A 20,672-nucleotide genomic window follows, 5' to 3' on the forward strand; every position below is an offset into this window, starting at 1 on the left:
ATACAGGTTCATGAAGATATCATGTTCATTTCATACAACATTCATACCTCAGACAGTTTCGCAATTCCTGTTGGTGGAGAGCGCGTCACGTGGGTGTGTATAAACCTTTGTTTATGACCAGTAAAAAGTGTTGAGAAATGGGCGTGACACGCGAGTTTGCACCTGTGCTTATAAGACAGTTTCTTCATTCCTATTGGTCGAGAGCAACGGCTGAGACAGTTGTGACAGTTTTGCATTTATTTTACTTTTTGACCGTAAGTGTTGATGTTTTTTGACCGAAAAGGTATTAATGAATGGGAATCAAAGTGTGTTGAATCGGTTTTCAACTAGTGGTTTAAACCCGCCGAGGCCTGGTTCTTTATAATTATCAAGAACCAGGCCTCGCTGGGATTAAACCACTAGTTGAAAACCTCTTCACCACACATTGATTCCCTTAGTTATTCCCCTTTCAAGGCAGATTACATCATTTGCAGACTAAAAATGTTCTTCAAGTTACTACAAAAATAACTTACTGAACTGAATTATTCCCTAGTATCCAGAGCTGCCAACATTTGCATCTTGCAATCAAGGAGAGGAGACAATATACCCCCAACAAATTATTGTTCGACTATTTTTTATCAATTTCTTTTTTTTCAACATCAACAAGTTTGGTTAGTGCTCTATCCAAACACTAAAATACCCCAAATGTCTTCCATGAGTTGATATAAAAGCTCAATATCAATTGGGGGCACAAATACTTAGTTCACAAGAGGGCGCTGTTACAGCTTGCAAGTTATGTTCATGTACCGGTAAAATGTATATAATACTACAACTGTATGTGACTGACTTGAATTTGCACAGAAATACATTATTTCTGGAACTGCTATTGTAAAAAAAATGTTCCATGGAGATGAACAGAACTTTTCCTGAGAGAGATGTCAGGGTGGGATAGGACATACAAATTCATTTTTCCGCATGCAGGCTGGGGGGCCACAGGCCAGGGCACAATTACATTAAGCATGTAATGTAAGCGCATCACCTTGCTAAGCACAAAAAAGTGTTGCTTAGCATAAACAGGTTACCAGCCAACATTCCATAGAGTTTACTCTGCTACCCCTGGTGCCTCACCCATTTTTCCCTTAGCTAACGATAATCCTTGCAAGCGAAAAACTACGTATGCATGGTTGGCATTCAGATTAACTACTGTGTAATATGTAATTTATTTCTCGTCATACAAGATGTCTACTGTGCAAGCATCGTTACAGTTCCTTGAAGAAGTAGCCGACGCATCATCTGATTTAGAAGTGGCGTCAACATCCGACGAGGCATGCTTGGAAGATGCAAGTCCCTTAACAGGAGGAAGAAGGGGGATAAAAGAAAGCGGAGGCGGAAAATAAATAGCGTGCAAACTGAAAGACTACTTGCTTGTGTACAGGCATAATAGCTAGATGCAAATCTAAATGATAAGCCTGAGTCTGATGCTATTATACAATGAATACCCCATCCAACCACCCCCCCCCCCACCCTGAGGTAACTTATACAACAGCTTACAGTTGATTCAACAATGAGATTCTATTTGAATCCAACAGAATATCATGAGAATCTGTTGGAATTCTACTGAATGCAATTGTCAAAGTTTTAAAAGCATATAATTATGCATCAAAGTCACTAGCATAATGAGTAAGTTGAACCGTTATCTTTTAAGAAAGCACGGCCATTTAAAGAAAATAATAATAAAAATAAAATACTGAAAAGGGGAATTTATCAAAGTGGATATTTCTGTACACAGTGAATTCTAATGGATACATAACATTTTCAAATATTATGATGAATATAATGATTTGGAAACTAAACATTGGACTTAATGGATGTGCATTTGGACAGATGTACATGGCAAGTGTTCAACAGGATGTAATGGATTGAGAGGTGCAAGTCATTGTGCTGACAGAAAAAACATCGAAAATACAATCAACTTTTTAGAAAGTAACCTATATGTTTAAGTAATTTGGCATTTCTACTTTTTGGTAAGCCCTTGAGTTATATTCCAAAGAGCTTCTGGGATTAATATCCTCAAAACTAGAGAAGTGGATTAAAGAGCAGGATTTCTTTATATCTGGAGAATACAACACCTATTTGTGTTCACCTTGCAGACAAAAAAGAAAAAAGAAAAAAAAAAAGCGATTTCAATAAAAAGAAAAGTCTGAAATTTCTCACCCAAGAGGTGTGAAGTGCAGTGCCAGAACAGTTTCCTCAACTCTTAGAGAGGTGTCACTTTAGGAGAAGCAGGCCCAACAAAATTTATGATGGGAGAGGGGGGGCAGGCAGGGCAAAGACCTCTTTTTTTGGGGGGGGGGGCCTGTTAATGCTAGTATAATATTTGGTCCCTTAAGGTAGCACTAAAGTATGTGAAGCCTTTAATAGGCTCTTCTGGCTACTTTAATCGCACTTTTAAAGGATTTTTCCTTGACCTACGGGCAATCGGAAATCAGACTTAGTAGGAAGAATTATTGTTTGGATCTGATATGGGGAGGGGACAAGTGTTCTAACCCCTCCCCCCCCACCCCCAGGTTTCAAAATTGCTGAATCATAAAGTTGTATTCACTTTTAAAGACAAACCAGTTTTTCGATAAAAAGATAAGTTGTTTCTTAAATAATAAAATAATGCAATCAAGCTGTATTTTGCACGTTACGGATTTAAAAGACACCATTTAGCGATTTTGTAATCTTTCCGTAAATTTAATTTGTAAAAGTATATAGCAAATGAGATATGGTGAAATAAAGAAGAAAAAAGCCATATTTATAACTTCTCTTTAAAACAAATTCATTACACAACGACAGCCGTGAGGAAACGTCAAGTGGGGAAGGTCAGCGAAAAGTGACAGTTACAAGCAGCGACACGCCCTTCTTGAGACAGGTTTTGTCTTCTTCAAGAAATTGTAATAAGCCTACTTGGATAAGACTATGATTGGATTGACAGCAAATGAAAAACTGTGATCTAAAAGGGCAACTGCTCATATTGGTTTTCATTAAATGTAGAGTCATTTTGGTTTTAGTCCATGTTCTGCTGATTTTATTATATTTATAGGCAATTATCAAAAAAAAAGAGGGATAAGCAAGGATGGAAAAATCTCAAAATGATTCCCACCTCAGTCGACTACAGACAGAGATCAAGAAAGATAGAATTAAGAAAAACACCTGTGAAAGGGAGGGGGGAAAAGGCATCAAATGCATCTCTGGCAGTATTGAGGGCAGCATTCAAACGGACACCACAGACATTACTAAAAGTTGCCAGCAGGTGATCTTTGGAGATTCAAATATATCAACATACTTTTTATGTATTCCTACTCAACAGGGGCACTTCAGACAAAATAATTTTGCATACTAAAAGCCGTTTCACACAACAGCAGTTTAACAAGGGTCGCTTGCCTAATTTTAGCATGGTTGCAAAACTTTACCAAATGCACCTTTGTGAAATTAAAATAAAGTTTAAAATGTAAAGGACAACGTTTTTGAGAAGATTTCACTAGAGACCTTGGACACTCCAAACATTGTTGTCCATTCACACTAGAGGGGAATTTGTAAAATTTCACAACCATGCTAAAATAAAGCAAGGGACCCCTATTAAATATCTTTCATGTGAAGAGGGTTTTACCCTCAAAAAGGTTCCCCCCTGTGGGAGTCTTACATATCATTACATTGTGCTTTAAATTTCCCAGGACACCCACTTGCAGAAAATGTCAAACTGAAGAGGGGTTTACATGTAAAACTCAGGGGTCTGATCCTCTAAATACGATAGCACTTAGTAAATTAATATGATTAATATTTAACCCCTTCAAGAAGGTTGGGGAGCTTCGTCTTAATCGGCACTCTGCGTTGAGGACGAGAGCTACTTCTTCCCGAGCAAATTTCCACGACTTGAGATGATTCAAGCAGGCCCTCGTCCATCTGGTTCAAGTGTTTATGGTTTCACGTAATTGCCTTTTAGCGTGGCGCCTGGAATGCACTCATTGTGTATGTCCGTAGTAGTCTGAACACCAGCACATATGTAACATGCAGACAGTGAGGGGATGGTCTAGTGACTGCAGACCAGTGGTTATTAGGCTGATGAAGTAGCCTGCTTGTTATTCTAACACTCAATCAAACTGAGGCTGCAGGGGGAAATAGTCTGGTCCCCTTGCCATGTATTCCAAACAGTACCATATTCGAAAGTGTGCGAATTGGATGCATGACAAACATGTCTGCATTATGTTCAAGTTTACATTGAAAATTGTCATCAAAACCTAGTACCATGAATATATGAAATTTCCTTTTGGATCAGGTGCAGATGATAGGTAGAGAGGTGAAACAAAACGGCGCCCTCTGTTGTTCACAGACAGGAAACAGATTTGGATACAGAAAGTATTTATATTGCAAGGTGGTTGACCTGCTGTGTATAAACCACAAACTATCTAGATTAAGATTGTCTCCTGACGAACAGTCCAAACCCTAGAATTGTGTGCTTACAAGTAACCTCAATCCTCCTACATCACTTCAAACCATCATGTTTGGACTTGGATAAGACTGGTACGCCTGGCCCAGTGATAAGTAGTTGTTATTTGGGCCTACAGTCCTCAATCCTCCACTATACTCCACTCAATAGTCACCAAACACCAAAATGTTCGGGCTTGGGTCAGATTGGAATGCATGCCAAAGTGATGAGCAATTAGCATTATTTTATTTATTTATTTTATTTATTTATTTGTTTATTTATTTATTTATTTATTTATTTATTTATTTATTATTATTATTATTATTATTATTTTTTTTTTTTTTTTTGGGGGGGGGGGGGGGGGGGGACTCACAGCCCTCAATCCTCCAAATCACGAAGTGGAGGGATTTTATGGGTCTTAACATAAAAATTCAAATTTATAAGGCGCTATTCCATCAAGATAATAATATAAATTAACATGGAAGGAGACAAGCCTAAGGCCTTCAAAATACAGATGAAATTAAAAGATTCCGTGGTGACAGGAAGAAGATTCCAAATCATTAGCCCAGCTACACTGAATTTCTTTGACCGATAATATTCCATGAGTTACATTCGCAAGCATATCTGCCATGTCTATATCCCTTATACATACATTTCTCTAGTCAAATCAGTCGTCTTTAAAGTAGTTTGTCTTCGCTAACCACGTCCGTAGGGGCTGGTTTCAGTACAGTCATCTACACCTATCCATCCAGGGCCCAATTTCATAGAGCTGCTAAGCACAAAAATTTGCTTAACATGAAATAGTTCCCTTGATAAAGACAGGATTACCAATCAAATTTCCACATGATTTTCAGGATAAGCAAACAATAGCTGAACACCAGTAATAAGCGATATGCAAGAAATGGAAATTTGGTTGGTAGACCTGCTTTTTTTTTTCAAGGAAGAAATTTTGTGCTAAGCAAATTTTCGTGCTTAGCAGCTCTATGAAATTTGCCCCAGTTGGTTAGGGATTGTCAAACTCACAACCATTAGCTATAGTTCACACTTTAAAACGCGCTCATTAGACCCTTATGGTCAGAAATAAATGTTTCCTTAACCATAAATGCCAACAGCTGGCGTTTCTCATAGGCAGGATGTGGGATTTTACAGCTTGGCACTCATCCACATTGGTTTGAAAATTTTACTTGTTCTTTGCATTAATCCAAGAACATCCGTTTATTATTCCATGACAGAGTCTAGCAAATACTCAAAAGTAGACACAATCCTCCATTATATACATTAAATGTCGGGTACAATACATGCAGTTGAACATGCAGTAAACATGCACTGGTCACCAGTGTGAGAAAACCATGCTGTCTGCTTCTTCTCACATACACTCTTGCTTTGCTGAGATGTAGAACAAAGAGCCAGCCCAGCAGCTTTATTCCACATACTGCATCTCTTTGGAACTCGTTGCCTGGTGCATGTTTTCCTCCATCCTACAATCTAGACTGTTTTAAGAGCCAATTTCTGCTCCCCTGGGTTATTTTCATCTTAAATATTTTTCTTCTTTAGCAAGAGTGGCTTTTAGCCTTGTTTGAGGCAAACTTGACTACAAAAATAAAAGACAAGTATGTAGAAAACATGAGTTCCAAGTAAAAGACCATTCCTCACCTAAGCTCAATGTATGATTGCTATTCCTAACATGTACAAGATCAAAGTGATGTGTGTCTAGTGGTTTTTCCCTTGCCTTTATCCTCTTTACGACGACATCAGAGCACAGGGCCCAATTTCATAGTGCTGCTTAGCACAAAGATTTGCTTAGCATGAAATTTCTTCCTTGATAAAAACAGGATTACCAACCATATTTCCATTTGTTGCATATTGCTTGGTACTTGTATTCAGCTGTTGTTTGTTTATCCTCAAAACCACGTGGAAATTTGGTTGGTAATTCTGTTTTTATCGAGGACAAAAATTTCATGCTAAGCAAATGTTTGTGCTTTGCAGCGCTATGAAATTGGCCCCAGGAAAGATCAAGGTGGAATGGTGATAAAGAGGTCTTCCTTCTGCAGTGGAGCGACATAGGCTAGATAGATAGATTATCCTCTTTGGAACTTGTTCAAATCCTACCTCGGTCAGAGCCCTGTATGTGGATTGGTTTGTCACAGTAAGTCCCTTCCTCAATTTCATAGCATTTCCCTTACTCTGGATCCCCTAACGTCTAGAAATCAGCATTTATTTGTCTCTGAGGTAAATTTCCCTGACCGCTACAGTGCAAAGTTCTTTTGAGAGTCCCTTAGTTCCATTAACCAGTTCCATCTAGTCTTCAAGAAAAACATTGCTAGGGTCCGAACATCAGGCCATAAACTATTTTTTTAATTTTACACCAGAGGTCCTTTTGGTTGATAAACAGTTTGCAACAGCTAACTTTATTTTCTCAACCAGAAGAAAAAAATAAACAATTCATCTGAGTCAATCCCAGTGATAAAAATCAACTGCTGTAAAACCTTCTGTTTTTGTTCCTTTCCCGATCTGGCTAACACATGCTGCAGACATATCCAGACCATGCGACTCATGCTTCGGGCCCAGTCTCACAGACATAGAAAAGGAGGCCACTTACGTCTTCTTTATGCAGTGATGTGTTACTTTGCGGAGCGGGGCCTGCTACACTTTGCACAATCTTACGTAGGATGCAGGGACTCTGGGCCACCCCTTGGGGTTTCTTACTGTATATCTAAGTGAAACGTGTATGCATATTGTGACTGTGCATAGTCAATGGGGAGGACAAAGTAGGCAGGAGAAATGGAGGGATGACTAAGATAAAGTACATGCACTTCTTAAAGGTTGGTCAAAGATTCAAAAAACTAACTTGGTAAGAAGCACTGCAGCTGTGGATATTGTAAACTATTTTGAGAAGGGTTTCCCTTTGAAGTTGGTTTGGAATACGCCTCTCTTAATACTTATGCATGAGGTACGTCACAATGCTAACCCAAAACGAGGCCACGGGCGCAGCCACAGCAGTGGTGGCAGACGTGCGCCCATAGCTTCATTTTGGGTAAGAGTTATGACGTCATGCATAAATATAAGAGAGGCGTATAACCAGGGACACCGGGGCGAACCCCTTCTCTTTACGATAAGTGCACTGGGTTCTTTTACTTACATTACACAACAAGTGGGAACTAAGGTACTACATGTACGTCCTATACATGTAGGTGCAGTTGCCATAAGAAATGATCCATTAAGGCACAAACATCTTGATATATCTAAATAGAATTCATTATTTAAGGATAGGAGAGGCTAGGGCGGTTAACAGGTGCACCCGTTGGTGTCAACCTGTACCATTATGAGTAGCTATTGTAAAAATACACACCAAGGGGGCGAGGTGACTGTAAGTATTGCATTGTGACCATAATGCTTTATTGTGTTGATTGATGGCATTCTTTACACAGGAATAGATATTTGATTTAAACCGCTCCACAACAGTATTAACCACTTTCGGTATTTGACAGTTAATGTTAAAAATACTATCTCTTGCATCAGTTGTGGTGAATAAGGGTCATGTCACACGGGGCAATTTACAGGCAACCAGTTCCAGGCAATCTCAAAGAAGAAAAGGCATTCACATTTCAATGTTCACATACTTTTTGGAGGATCATAAGACATTTTTAAGAAAAATACTCATGTGCTATCAATGTGGTCTCATAGCATGCACTGCGGTTGGTTGCCTCCAAGTTGCCTGGAAAAGTTGCCTCGTGTGACAAGGCCCTAAGAGTTCGATGTTTGAGGAACTCTACAGTGCAACCAGTGTAATCCGATCTGTCTTCAGGATAACATGATGCAGGCTCACGTTGTAACGGGTCCATTTTCACATGGATAGTCCTAACTTAGGATTAGTCCTAGGACTCACTACAAGTTGTTAAAACTTAAGGTTAGTCCTAAGTTAGGACCAGTAACACGTCCTGACTCGAGATAAGACTAGTCTTAACTCTTTGTGAAATCCACCCCAGGTTTATGTTCAAGGTGTGACCTTAAGATTATTCTGTGTGTTACTGGGTGATTCAACCTGTCACTGACACATGAAGGTGATGAGTGCATGTAAGCCTTTCTCATGATGACACCATCTTAGTCATGAACCCTACCTCCAGACAGCAACCAAGGATACTGATGCAAAATAGGAATCAGTCTATAATCCTCTCCTTAATTTAAAACAGTTTTCAGAACCATGGCTTAGGCTTCGGCTCCGGCTTGATCACCTTTTTGAAGTCTCCAACTGAAAGTCATCGGCTCAGAGCAGAAGGGACTTATACCTCATTGTGTGATGTCTTATGAGTACTTTCTGCTCTAAACCAACTGGGTCTCTAGGTCTTAGAAGTCCTTTCTTCTCTGAGCCAACTGTGTCTTTATAGGTCTTTGAAATCCTTTTTGCTGTGAACCAAACGGGTCTTCTAGGTCTTAAAAGTCCTAGGTTTTTTTAGGTTTTATAAGTATTTTCTGCTCGGAGCCAACTAGGTCTCTCTAGGTTTTAGAAGTCCTTTCTGCTCTGAGCCAATGGGTCTTTCTGCTCTGAGCCAATGGGTCTTTCTGCTCTGGGCCAGTGGGTCTTTCTGCTCTGGGCCAGTGGGTCTTTCTGCTCTGGGCCAGTGGGTCTTTCTGCTCTGAGCCAATGGGTCTTTCTGCTCTGGGCCAGTGGGTCTTTCTGCTCTGGGCCAATGGGTCTTTCTGCTCTGAGCCAATGGGTCTTTCTGCTCTGAGCCAATGGATCTTTCTAGGTCTTATAATTCCTTTCTGAAATTTGCCTCTAATAAAAATTAGATGGCAAAATTTATGTCTTAATTCCACACTTGAACATTGCCGCAAATAACTTCCAAGACCAGCAACTCTTGCAGCGCAGTGCAGGCATTATCCTTGCTTTATAGTGGCATTGTCATTTACACAATGATTGAATGGCAATGAATGTTCCAAGGACAGACACATGGCTGAAAAGGAATGAAGTAGTATGTACAGGTACTTGTTAGGGAAACATAACAAACTCATTTATTTGATTTTACTCACCCCGTCCAAGTTGCCTGTGGTGCTGCGGATCTTGGCGTTTCTGGAGAGACGATTGCATATTGAGACGACTTTCATCGATTGCTGAAACGGTCCACAAAGAAACAATAATAGTAATAATAATAACTAGTTCTTAGTATAGCGCATTTCACAACAATGTCTTAATGCACTTTACATAAGAGCCCAGCCGTCAATATCACCAAACTCTTTCTAACTTAGGATTAATCTTAGGACTTTAGGCAAGTTCAGTTCTGTATCCGAAGTTGTTATGACGCATTGAACCCATCCTAAGTTAGGAAGGGTTACTCGTTCTAACTCGAGATAGGATTAATCCTAGCGTTTTGAGAAATCGGCTGCTGGTAAATAGCCACATGGAGCAGACCTGTAATTTCATCTTCTAGAGGGCAAGGTAATTTTCATTTTACGAAGGGCGCTTCTGTTGTAAGTCTGAGGGGACCTTATGAAGGGACCACAAGGCAAAAACATTGGAAATGTTATTATACGTGTGACCTTGACACACACTTTCAGTTCACTTGTTTTCTTGTGTGTGTGTGTGTTATGCAGCTACTTTTGGGCAGTGTAAAGAGGGGCAGGCAGACAATAAGTAGAACAAAAACTTGTTGTCACTTTTTGTGTAAAAAAAAACACTGAATTCAATATTTAAAAAAATGCTGAGATTCGAGCCCTGGACATGCCCATCTTTTTTGTTAGCTTAAGGTTTGTAATACATGACAATATAAAATACCTTCCATCGTTTCTTGGCGTTGAATCTCCTTAGATTCTCTGTGTTGAGATGTGAGCTGTCTCTTAGTTTGCGTTGTTTAACATTAGAAGGCTGCAAGATACAAACAAATAATGTGAGAACTAAAGTAAATATTGTTATTTAACATTTATCTAGTCAGTTTCAGGGAATGTCCAAGGAAATGCGAAGTAAAAAAAAACTGTTATCAAAACAGCTGTGCGCTCCCAGAATAGTTCTTATTATGTTTTATCTCTAATTCATTCTAACTTACATCACTTATTTTTTATGTCACTTTTTGTAAACTGAATATTTTTAGTCTTCGGACTTGTTGATTGGTATTTTTAATAACAGCGAAATGAAATGACCCACACCATACAAAGCTTCAAACATCACACAGTCAATATCTTTGTTGAAATTAAAACTTGAAGAAGGATTCATGAAATCGAACATCAACTAATCACTGGATACAAAAGATTTCAGAGCCAAGTAACATCAGCAGCTGATTGATTTTTGTCAGTCCTATATCTTGATCCAAAACAGCTGGATATTTAGAGGAAATAAGCCATAAAGAAACAGTTATTTTGACGTCAAGACATGAAAAAAAAAGATTGGCACGATTTGTTTTGTTTCAATTGCGAGCAATGCGATTTGCTTTGAGTCATTCATCGCAAATGTATGACGTCAAGCCATGGCTCTATATTTTGTGTTTACATTTATGTCGGGTGTGACATGGCAGGCGTGGCACGGCCTTTAATAATTGAAACATTTGTTTTTGTCAGATCTTATTGCATCAGCCGCCTGTCAGAAGTTGGGAACATCAGTGTGTTAATTCATCAGCTCAGAAAGGTCCTTTGTACAATTTGCATTCATAAAACATCACCAGGCGCTAGAATCTGGCCACTGGGCTAAATAGCTCAGTTGGTAGAGCGACGGCACATTAATCTGGCAGTCACAGTTTCAAGTCCCGCTGGAGTCAATTTTTATTTCTTTGTTCAATGCAATTTTTCTTACTCGTTGACTGGTTCTTTTGTACAATTTGTTTGTTTGTTTGTTTGTTTGTTTGTTTGTTTGTTTGTTTGTTTGTTTGTTTGTTTGTTTTTTTGTTTTTTTGTTTGTTGGTTTAATAAAACATCATTAGGCACTAGAATCAGGCCACTGGGCTAGATAGATAAATTGGTGGAGTGCTGGCATATCAATTAGGCAGTCACCGGTTCAAGTCACCCTGTAGTCAATTTTTCCTTGGTCAATCAAATTTTTCTTGAGGAAAACCTGTGTACACGGTCTAGACTGACAGACCTGATACTTCACGCGGGGGCAACAATGGCGATTGTTTCCATGCCCCTTGGTCAATGCCTTCGTGCCGTTGAAATGCTCCAGTAGAAATTTACAATTTCCTCAAGGGGGACCTTTACCATTACCAAGGAGAAAATGCTTTGGTGCCCTTGAAATGCTCCAGTAGAAATTTACAATTTATAGAAAATTTACAATTTCCAGAAAATTTACAAGTTCCTCATAGGGTGCCCTTTACCGAGGAGAAAATGCTTTGGTGCCCTTGCCCTCTCAAAAACGAAGCATACATTGTACCTGCCAGAACTGGTTATCAAATATTATCAAAAAAGTGGCGGATCAGGCTACCATCCTACGCTCAGTCATTCTCTGGCGCAAGTAAAATATACACAATCATCACCAGCATTTGAGATGACTTGGCATCAATCAATGTAACCTCGTGGGAGTTAAAGTGTGTGAAAATTACCATCCGTTAGCGGTCCAATGACGCTGGAACTGCAGACAGTTAGTCTAGGGCTACTCTCTCTTGTCGTGAATGAGTTTTAAAGAGAGCATTCAACATTGGTTTGGGTTTTTTTTTTTTTTTTTTTTTTTTAAGGGACGGTATACTTTTGGTAATCACTTTTAAAATGAATGGCAATACAAACTTTTGGTTAGAAGCCTACGGCATAAAGCATTTTGAGAAATATTTCACTACGAAGTAATGTGGTGATGTGGTTATCAGATTTTATGCCCTAAAATTTGAATCTGAGATTTTTTTTACTGCAGTAAATATAAATGTTGGTGTTTACAATAAAACTTTCATGTTACAGTTCCATTTCAAGGGTGGTCGAGTTTTTGAGATTATCGCCGAAAACCCGGAGCGAATATGTCTATGGTGGAAGAATAATCCGCAATAGGAATACACGATCTGCAGTACTGTTTCTCAGATTCAATTGTTGAGGCATAAACACTTATATATTCTTACATAACCACATTCCTTCGATTTGAAATGTTTCTCAATATGCTTTTTACTTTCAACAAAGGTTTTTATTGTCCATTGATTTTAAGAGTGATTACCAAACATACACCTTACCTTTAAGACTACATGATTGGAATAAATGTACTCTCCCATAAACAAGGACAAACATTTTACCTTAATCCATACGTGGTTCAGGCAATCGTCCACTGTAGCTCTCTTCCTGTCAGGGGAAATAAAACAAGAAAGAGGAAAGAAAGAGGAGACGATTATAATTAAATTGGGATAATCCCATGAGATTATTCATTAACACTGTTTCTAAAATTAGGTTTCATCCCTTAATTCAATTAGTGATCCATCGGCTAGAGTTTAAAGCCATGTCATTTGGGCGGGGATGAAAGGGGCCAGAGAAAGGGGGAGGGGAAGGGAGAAGGCTAAGGCGGATGGGGAAGGGGAAAAGGGGCCAAGGCGGAAGGGGGATGGAGGGGAGGGGGGAAGGGGGTAGGGGAAGGAAGAAGGGGAGGGCTAAGGCGGAGGTGAAAGGAACAATGGGCCAGGGTTGAACTAAAGTGACATATTACAGCGACCGAGCCATCTCGGTGGTCTAGTTCGTAAGACACTGTTCTAAATGCAAAGGTCGTGGGTTCGAATCCCACTTGAGTAATATGCCTGTGATTATTTTTAAAGAAACTTGGGGAAGTACTGATTATAGACACATCGGTGTAAGGGTAAACCACATTAATATTTGTTATCCCCGATGCAAATCTATTAAATATTGCAGCTGCTCGGTCAAACCTGTCTTCCATGGTTCAAGAAATGTTGTATATTTTAACTTGTTTTCCAAATATTCACATAATTCTCATTATAAATAGAAAATAAAATTCTTGGATTTTGGGGGGAATTCACACCAACAGAGCGATGTTGTTTAAAATGAACATAAACAGGCTACCAGTGTGCTGACCAACATCATGAATCAGGAACCCAAATAAGACACCAAAAAAACCAATAATAATATCATCAATTAAAAGAATCTAATTCGAAATGAAAAAATACTGTTTTGGAAAAACAAAGTAAGAAAAAAACCTCTTGTTGTAGTTACAAACTACATTTTACATATTATAAATATATATGACAACACAAAAATAAGCCAAATTTTTTCCATATTATAAAAGGGTCATGCCTCGTTACATTTCTTCTTTGCCGTTTCTTTCAATTAAATTTCTTCCTCATTATGCACGTCTTAATTATTCGCTTCTGCCGACTGTATCTTTCGATGCCAATAAATTGCACTGAATTAAATGATGTGTTTCTTGGAGGACTTGAATGCAAAAAAAGGTGTGGAATTTCCTTAACAAGCAACGGAGGCCTGCTGCCTCACAATGTCCTTGTCCCAGCCATTCTTAAATTATGTTGCCACAAATATTCTGATTATCTTATGGAAGTTCTATTTGTTTGTATCAAACACAGAAGCGAAAAGCCTTTCGATGTGAATACATTATACTGAATTAAATAATTAGTTTCTTAGAAGACTTGGATTTAAAAAAAGGTGTGGAATTTCCTTAACAAGCAACTGAGGCCTGCTGCATACCAATGTCTTTGTCCCAGCTATCTTAAATTATGTTTCCATGAATGTTCTGATTATCTAATGGAAGTTCTATTTGCTTGTATCAAACACTGAAATAAAAAGCAAATTTGCCTGACAAGAATGAAAAAGAAAAAAAACCTCAATCACACAAACTATATTATTTCCACAAACATTCTGATCATCTAATGGAAAATCTTTTTGTTCACAGAAACAAAAAGCCTTTCCCTGACAAACATAGACAAAAAAAAACACTTGTCAGAATGTCATCATTCATCACGCACAATTGTAAAACAATCTCTTTCAATAATGTCTGGGCTTGATTTAGTCGCAAGCCTGACGGCGTGCAAACCCAAGTCAAGAGCACTGTCAGGCTAGTCAAACTTGTCCCTCAGGTGGCTTTGCAGGCTAGTCACAAATAAGTAACCTACATACGCATGTATTAAGTGTGTGGGGTCATAACTATTTACAGAAAACTACACACCCAAATTTAAAAACACACAGGCTCAGCCTAAACTTTTGATGTTTTAACAATATTTTTTAACGAGTCAACTTAGTCCTTTTAACTACTGTCACTCATGGAATTTGTTTAATTGAATAATAAACCTAGTTGAATTAAACTCATTTAGGCTATTTAATAGATGTTAAATTTGCATCGGGGATAAAGAATATTCATTTTGCTTTTACCCTCACGCCGATGTTTCTTAGCATCATTTAGCCCATTTGTTAGCACAGAATGATAAACCCAGAGGGCCCGATCGGTTCGTCAAATGCAAAGATCACTTTGTCTACTCATGACATTGGGCTATTATGTGAATATTTTAAACAAAGTTGAGCAATTTAGAAAGCAGATACGCTAGAGGAATTCATGGGAACAGGACCCAATCTCATAAAGTTGCTTAGCAGAAAATATTGCTTGACCAAATTCTTTCCTGAGCAAATGTTGAGAGGGGCACCAGTCACCCAATGCACACTAAATGAAATTTTGACAGGTAAACTGTTTCTGCTGAGCAAGACTTGTGCTTAGCACTTTTTTGTGCCTGCAGGCCAGGCTTATTGGGCGCTGGCTACGACTCTGAGAAGACTTGATCGTTTCCTCAAATTCAAAGACCTTCTCGTCGACTCTTGCCATTGTGTACCGTAGTTGTATAAAAACATCTCTCTACAGAATTGGGCTACTTAGAAAGCAGATCGTACGAGCGGGGTATTTTAGGACAAAAGAGGATGCGCTGTCAAAAAGACCGCAGTCTTACTTTAAAGATAACTTAAGATCGGACTTGGCAGGAAGCAGTGTCAGGGTGAGTCACTACTCAGCAAGCTAGACACGAAACGCCAAAACGGAACTCGACCTTCAAACTGAGAACTTGAGGTCTAAGAAAAGTGGAAGTCTTATCTCTTTAACACTTGATGCTGGCCCTTCATTTTAAATTTAAGAAATGAAAAATGAATATTTCAAAGTCTGGGGCATGTACTAATTTCTCAAAGTCTGAGGTTTAGTAGTAGTGGCTTCTTACATTATTAAGCGCGCATATCCATCACTCAGTGACGCTCAGGCGCTTTGAACATACAGTATTTTCCTGCAAGGTATGTGGGACTACGTTTGAATTATGAGACCTACTCCTTTTCACAATGGCACAATGTAATGGTTTACAATGTGCTGTAGTGCAATATGCTGTCAATCAAACCAATTTCTGTGATTTTAGGCATAGACAATGTATATTTGGTTTGCGGTAACCAAATTTGTATATCTGCTTGCTTGGGAGACTATTTTTGTTTATTAATTAAAGTTACACAGCATCATAGAGTAAGAACTTTCTTATCTTGATTTCCCAATTTGTCTAGGATTCCGCTTCAGCTTCACTTCCGATCTAACGTAGATTCCAAAAGTTCCTAAGCTGGTGCTATATATATAAAGTTCATGACTAACAGTCCACACACCCTGTAGACATTCAATCTGTGCCGACATACACAGTTAGTTCATTACTGATTTGTCTTGCACTTGGCTTTCACATATGAAGAAGGGAACATTCAATTCTTGTGATTTACTCTTCCGACTAAGTGTTCTTAACAGTATTTGAGCTTCTTTTTTTTGTGTTTATTTGTTAACAATTTTTTTTTTTTTCTTTGATTGTTTTTTGTGTGATTTTTCTTGGCATTCTTGGGTATATTTTTGCAAAAATATTTACTTTTTTTTTTGGGGGGGGGGGTGGGATCTGCCTGACAGCAAAGAGGACACTTCAAGGCGAGTGCTACAGTTAACTGAATGTTGGGGCTGTCCAGCAAAATCACCTGTCACCAGAAGCATGTTACATCCTAGTTCTGGGGGTTGAAACAGGGTTTCCCCCTTTACAGTCCGTAAGGATGTAGGACGTTATCTTTGCTATATGGTTTGATTGTATCCATCACATATCTTATTTTAAACGTCCCAGTCCCACATTAGCATAATCTCATTTGCATAGCCTCATCTGCATATATCCTTATTTGCATTGTATACACAGGTGTGTGGTTTTTTATCCTTTTTTTTTTCAAGTCTAGAAGAGATCTTCTTCAAATTGATCCCTCCTTTCTGTTGAATCCTAAACCCGCTTCTAAATACAAGACTCAAACTGCCTCTAGCAATTTGACGTTGCATTTACTTATTGAGCAAACTATGATCATGACAGGAAGGTGAAAATGTTAGCAATTTTACAATGTATTTACTTATTGAACAAATTTTGTCCATAACTATAATGTGAAAATGTTACCAATTTGATGATGTATTTACTTATTGAACAGGCTAAGTACTGTACATGACTTGAATGTGAAAATGTTAGCAATTTGATGATTCAGTTACTTTAACTTATTGAACACACTATGTCAATGACTAGAATGTGTACATATGCAACTGAAGTTCCTACGGATGAGTCATGAGTTGACCATTGACTAGATGCACCTGTTTAAGAATTAATTAAGGGGTAAGTTCAGCATTTGTAATTAATTTGTGGCGTGTCATGGCCGAGCAGTCTGCTCACCGAACTCAAGTTCCGATGCTGTGATTATTTGAACGTGTATATACACATACACATTTATCGACCCATCAGACTTTTCGTTGCTCTCCCATTGTTTGGCCTTAGCAAAGTCTGCGTTGGGTTTGAAAGCGAAGCATGGGCGCCTTCGCTCTGTCAAAGCTTTATAATCGGGTACAAAGGTTTCAACAGAAAGACACGTTCACACAATCCGGTTTGTGGGGTCTACATGTAGCTATAATTGTTCTATTCTTCCCATTTCTATAGAATTCCCCTGTGGGGTCCAGGTTAACAAAGAAGTTTCTTGTGGGGACCATTGTTCCGTTGTCTAAAAGACCCCAAAAGGGTGTTCCCATAAGCCCATACATGTTTGTTGGCCAAGTTACGACTTCTGTTTGCATATTGACCCATTTCACCTGACGTCATCATCAGAAAAATCTTGAATGCGCCATACTGGTGGGCAATTTCACTGTACGTTTTTATATAAACAACTCTATGCTGTGAGTTATGCAGTGAAGTGCGCATTTTAGGCGACGCGGCGTTAATACACGTAAACCTAACTGCCCACCAACATGGTGATCGTGGCATCAGTCGCCGCGTGTGACACGCGTGCAAGGGGTCAATTGGGTTTTTACATGAAAGCGACACGAGGGAGTCTTCGCTCTGTCAAAGCTTCCGGATACCTTTTGTTAAAGGCACTGGACTTGATTGGCAATTGTCAGAGACCAGTATCTGTGAAAATTTGGGCTCAATCGGTCATCAAAGTTACAAACAAATGTTTTGAAAGAAGAAAACAAATGTGTGTTTTCAGAGGCTTGCGAAAGGCTTCAGGTCTGAATACAGTTATGGGGAGACCCCAAGACTTGTTTTACCCCTCGGTTACCGTCGGCACACTTTCACACTGTGTCTCTATGTCGCAGCGTTCCAATTACACGTCTCAAGAATACCCCGGGGTTTTACAGCTTACCCCTACTCAAGAGCAGGGGTTGCTATTCCCGGAGTATGCCCATTTGCTGTAGCAGATCGGGGTAAAGCAATCATAGTGTAACAAGGCTGGCTATTATTCCCGGGGGCAACCCAGGGAAATGGACTAGTTTGAAAAGGGCTTTAGTGTCCCCATCCCAGTAACCTACTTTGAGTTTTTGCAGAGCAATCTTTGGATGAAATCTTTGGCTAGTTCACTGGTTGTGGGGAAGTACTCTTCATCGAAGTCATAATCCACTGCCGTCACGTTATTGTACGTCTCTTGCTGATCGTCCCCAAGGAATGGTGACGCCCCGCTCAACCTGAATGACAAGATAATAATAATATAGTCCGGAGTTAGTTACAACTGACAATCCAACACAATATTTTTTGAGTCATCATGTTTTTGAAGAAAATTAATATTGTGGTTTATATTGAGAAAATGAATATACTAACAACTGGAATTTATTTATTGGTGGGGTAGGTTATTTCAAAAATGATAAAAAATTAAAAATATTTATTAAAAGGAAAATAGTCTAGAGTAGACTGAACTAACAGGGTGTTACATTTTAGACAATTTGCTGTCTCTACTTGAGTAGACTGAACTAACAGGGTGTTACATTTAAGACAATTTACTGTCTCTACGTGAACGTCAATGCATATGCTGTGGTGTGTTTGACACAATTTTATGATAATGATAGGTTTGTAAAAAAGAGTCACAGAAGCTGGACTTCCTGCAGGCACTTGTACACAGGTCAATGGGAGAATTAAACACTCAATATTATGTTTTATGGAGACGGTACTGTTTGATGTTATCAACTTTTGAAATAAAGAAAAGGGGGGGCACATCTTAAAAATAAATTCAGCTGTTATTTTTGTAACAAAAATGGAAAGTTTCCATATAACCATAGGGTTATCTCGCCTGTCAGAAAGGATCTGGAATGTACATAGTCAGTCTCGTTTGTCAACAGAAAATGCACGGTCTCAAAAAGACTTATGGAAGTCTCAGAAATACTAACAAACATATCCTAGAGAGGGTTCCAGAGATTTTTATGGAAGTCAACCAACGTGTGAGTTGATGGCAAATGCAGTCAGAAATATTACTGACGTCATAGGAATAGATTGGCACTATTTTAGGGTACTTACAGAATGTACGTGATGACACCGATGGCCCTGTAATAAAAATGAAACCAGAAAGAAGAAAAAACATTAGATACAAGTAGAATATCATTAGCTCCCTGAGTCTGTAAATAGTTCCAAACTTAGGAGACACGGTTGCTGAGAACCTTTTAGAAAGTAAGCCCTGGGCTTATTTAATATAGCTGTTTACTGGTAAGCAAGTTTCTGTGCTTACTATAGCGGGGAAAAAAATACATCAAGCAAAAGTTTATTAATATTTCATATATGAATATTCAATAATCCAGATGAAATCAGGCATGCACGTTCCCAATGGCTTTTCTTATCGTTACAAGATTCATCTTAGCCCAATTTCATAGCAAGCTGCTTCTTTAAGCAAAGAATCGGCACTTATGGAAGTAGGGAATTCCACGCTAACATCAAGCATATTTCACAGAATAGCAGGAAATTTGTTGCTTGTGTGCATGCGTACTCCTCGTTACTAGGAATTGTTCGCTTACACAGCTAGCTCAGAAATTTAGCACTCGCCTGTAAGCGGGGAATAATGATCACAAACAAGTGCAGAATTCAGCGATAAGTAGAGCCATGAAAGTGAACCGTGCTCATAATAACAACCGGCAAGCTAGCAATGCCTTTTGCTTTGCTTACAGTACCAAGTACTTATGAAATAAAATGCTCTCTATAAAAAGCATCTGCTTATAGGCATTATTAAATTAGGCCATGGTCATCACCGTTAATACTCCAAATTTCATTAATCATTATCAAGAGTATACATGTACATATAAAATTCCTGGCGTACACCATCAGACAGTTTTTATTTAATTTTTATTTCCAAGTGCCCACTGCATAATCAGACTGACCGATTATGTCATTTGCCCCAACCAGCAACGACCCCACCAGCAAACGCTTGCATAAATTCCTTGAATACTTGAAACAATAGCTTAGCTGCTACATTTCAGCCAAAAAAATATAATATTTACACAAAGATGCGCTTTACAAATAATGAAAGTCCATAACAGAGAGCGAGTAGAACTTCCTCTCTCAATAAACATGTGAAGTGACATGTCATATAAATTAAAATACACTCTGATATTGCATCTTGTTTTATGTTAATTATTTTTGACTGTCTACTTTACAAGGTGAAAAGTTTTAATATTTTGCTATTTTCATCTGTTCCAGATTTGTTTGTTTGTAACCAGCCTTGAAGTTTACTGTATTGTTATGATTTTATCAACCTTGCCCCGTTTTATTATTCATATTTCTGTTTTCATACATACACTGTAATATCTTTTATGTCTGTTGTAGACATTTTCTTTTTCTTTTTTTATATTATTGAATGTTACAATTCCTACTGGCCAGCTTTGGAAAACAGATTTTCACTAAAAGGCTTCCAAAAGACACACAAGAAAGAAATAATAATACATAATAAATTCCTTACAGTAGAAATACCTCTGGTTATTTTCATATCAAGTTCGTTTTAGATCTTCTTAAACTTTGGAAAGTCCATTTTAAATTCCAGTAGT

The 20,672-nt window shown here is 38.5% G+C and overlaps 1 protein-coding gene across 1 annotated transcript in view; it reads right to left on the reverse strand.

Annotated features, from left to right (window-relative positions):
- Positions 1–1,198: 1,198 nt before the first annotated feature.
- Positions 1,199–20,672, reverse strand: part of LOC117296091 (death-associated protein kinase 2-like) — a 50,356-nt gene continuing 30,882 nt past the window's right edge. Inside the window, exons 6-11 of the mRNA XM_033778963.1 lie at positions 19,159–19,185; positions 18,183–18,335; positions 12,640–12,685; positions 10,221–10,310; positions 9,479–9,559; positions 1,199–1,327 (exon numbers count right to left, since the gene is read on the reverse strand). Of these exons, the coding sequence (XP_033634854.1) occupies positions 1,199–1,327; positions 9,479–9,559; positions 10,221–10,310; positions 12,640–12,685; positions 18,183–18,335; positions 19,159–19,185 (526 nt within the window). The remainder of the gene's footprint in view (positions 1,328–9,478; positions 9,560–10,220; positions 10,311–12,639; positions 12,686–18,182; positions 18,336–19,158; positions 19,186–20,672) is intronic.

The sequence above is a fragment of the Asterias rubens genome, chromosome 10, assembly GCF_902459465.1.
Source record: "Asterias rubens chromosome 10, eAstRub1.3, whole genome shotgun sequence".
In the NCBI taxonomy this organism is placed as follows: domain Eukaryota; kingdom Metazoa; phylum Echinodermata; class Asteroidea; order Forcipulatida; family Asteriidae; genus Asterias; species Asterias rubens.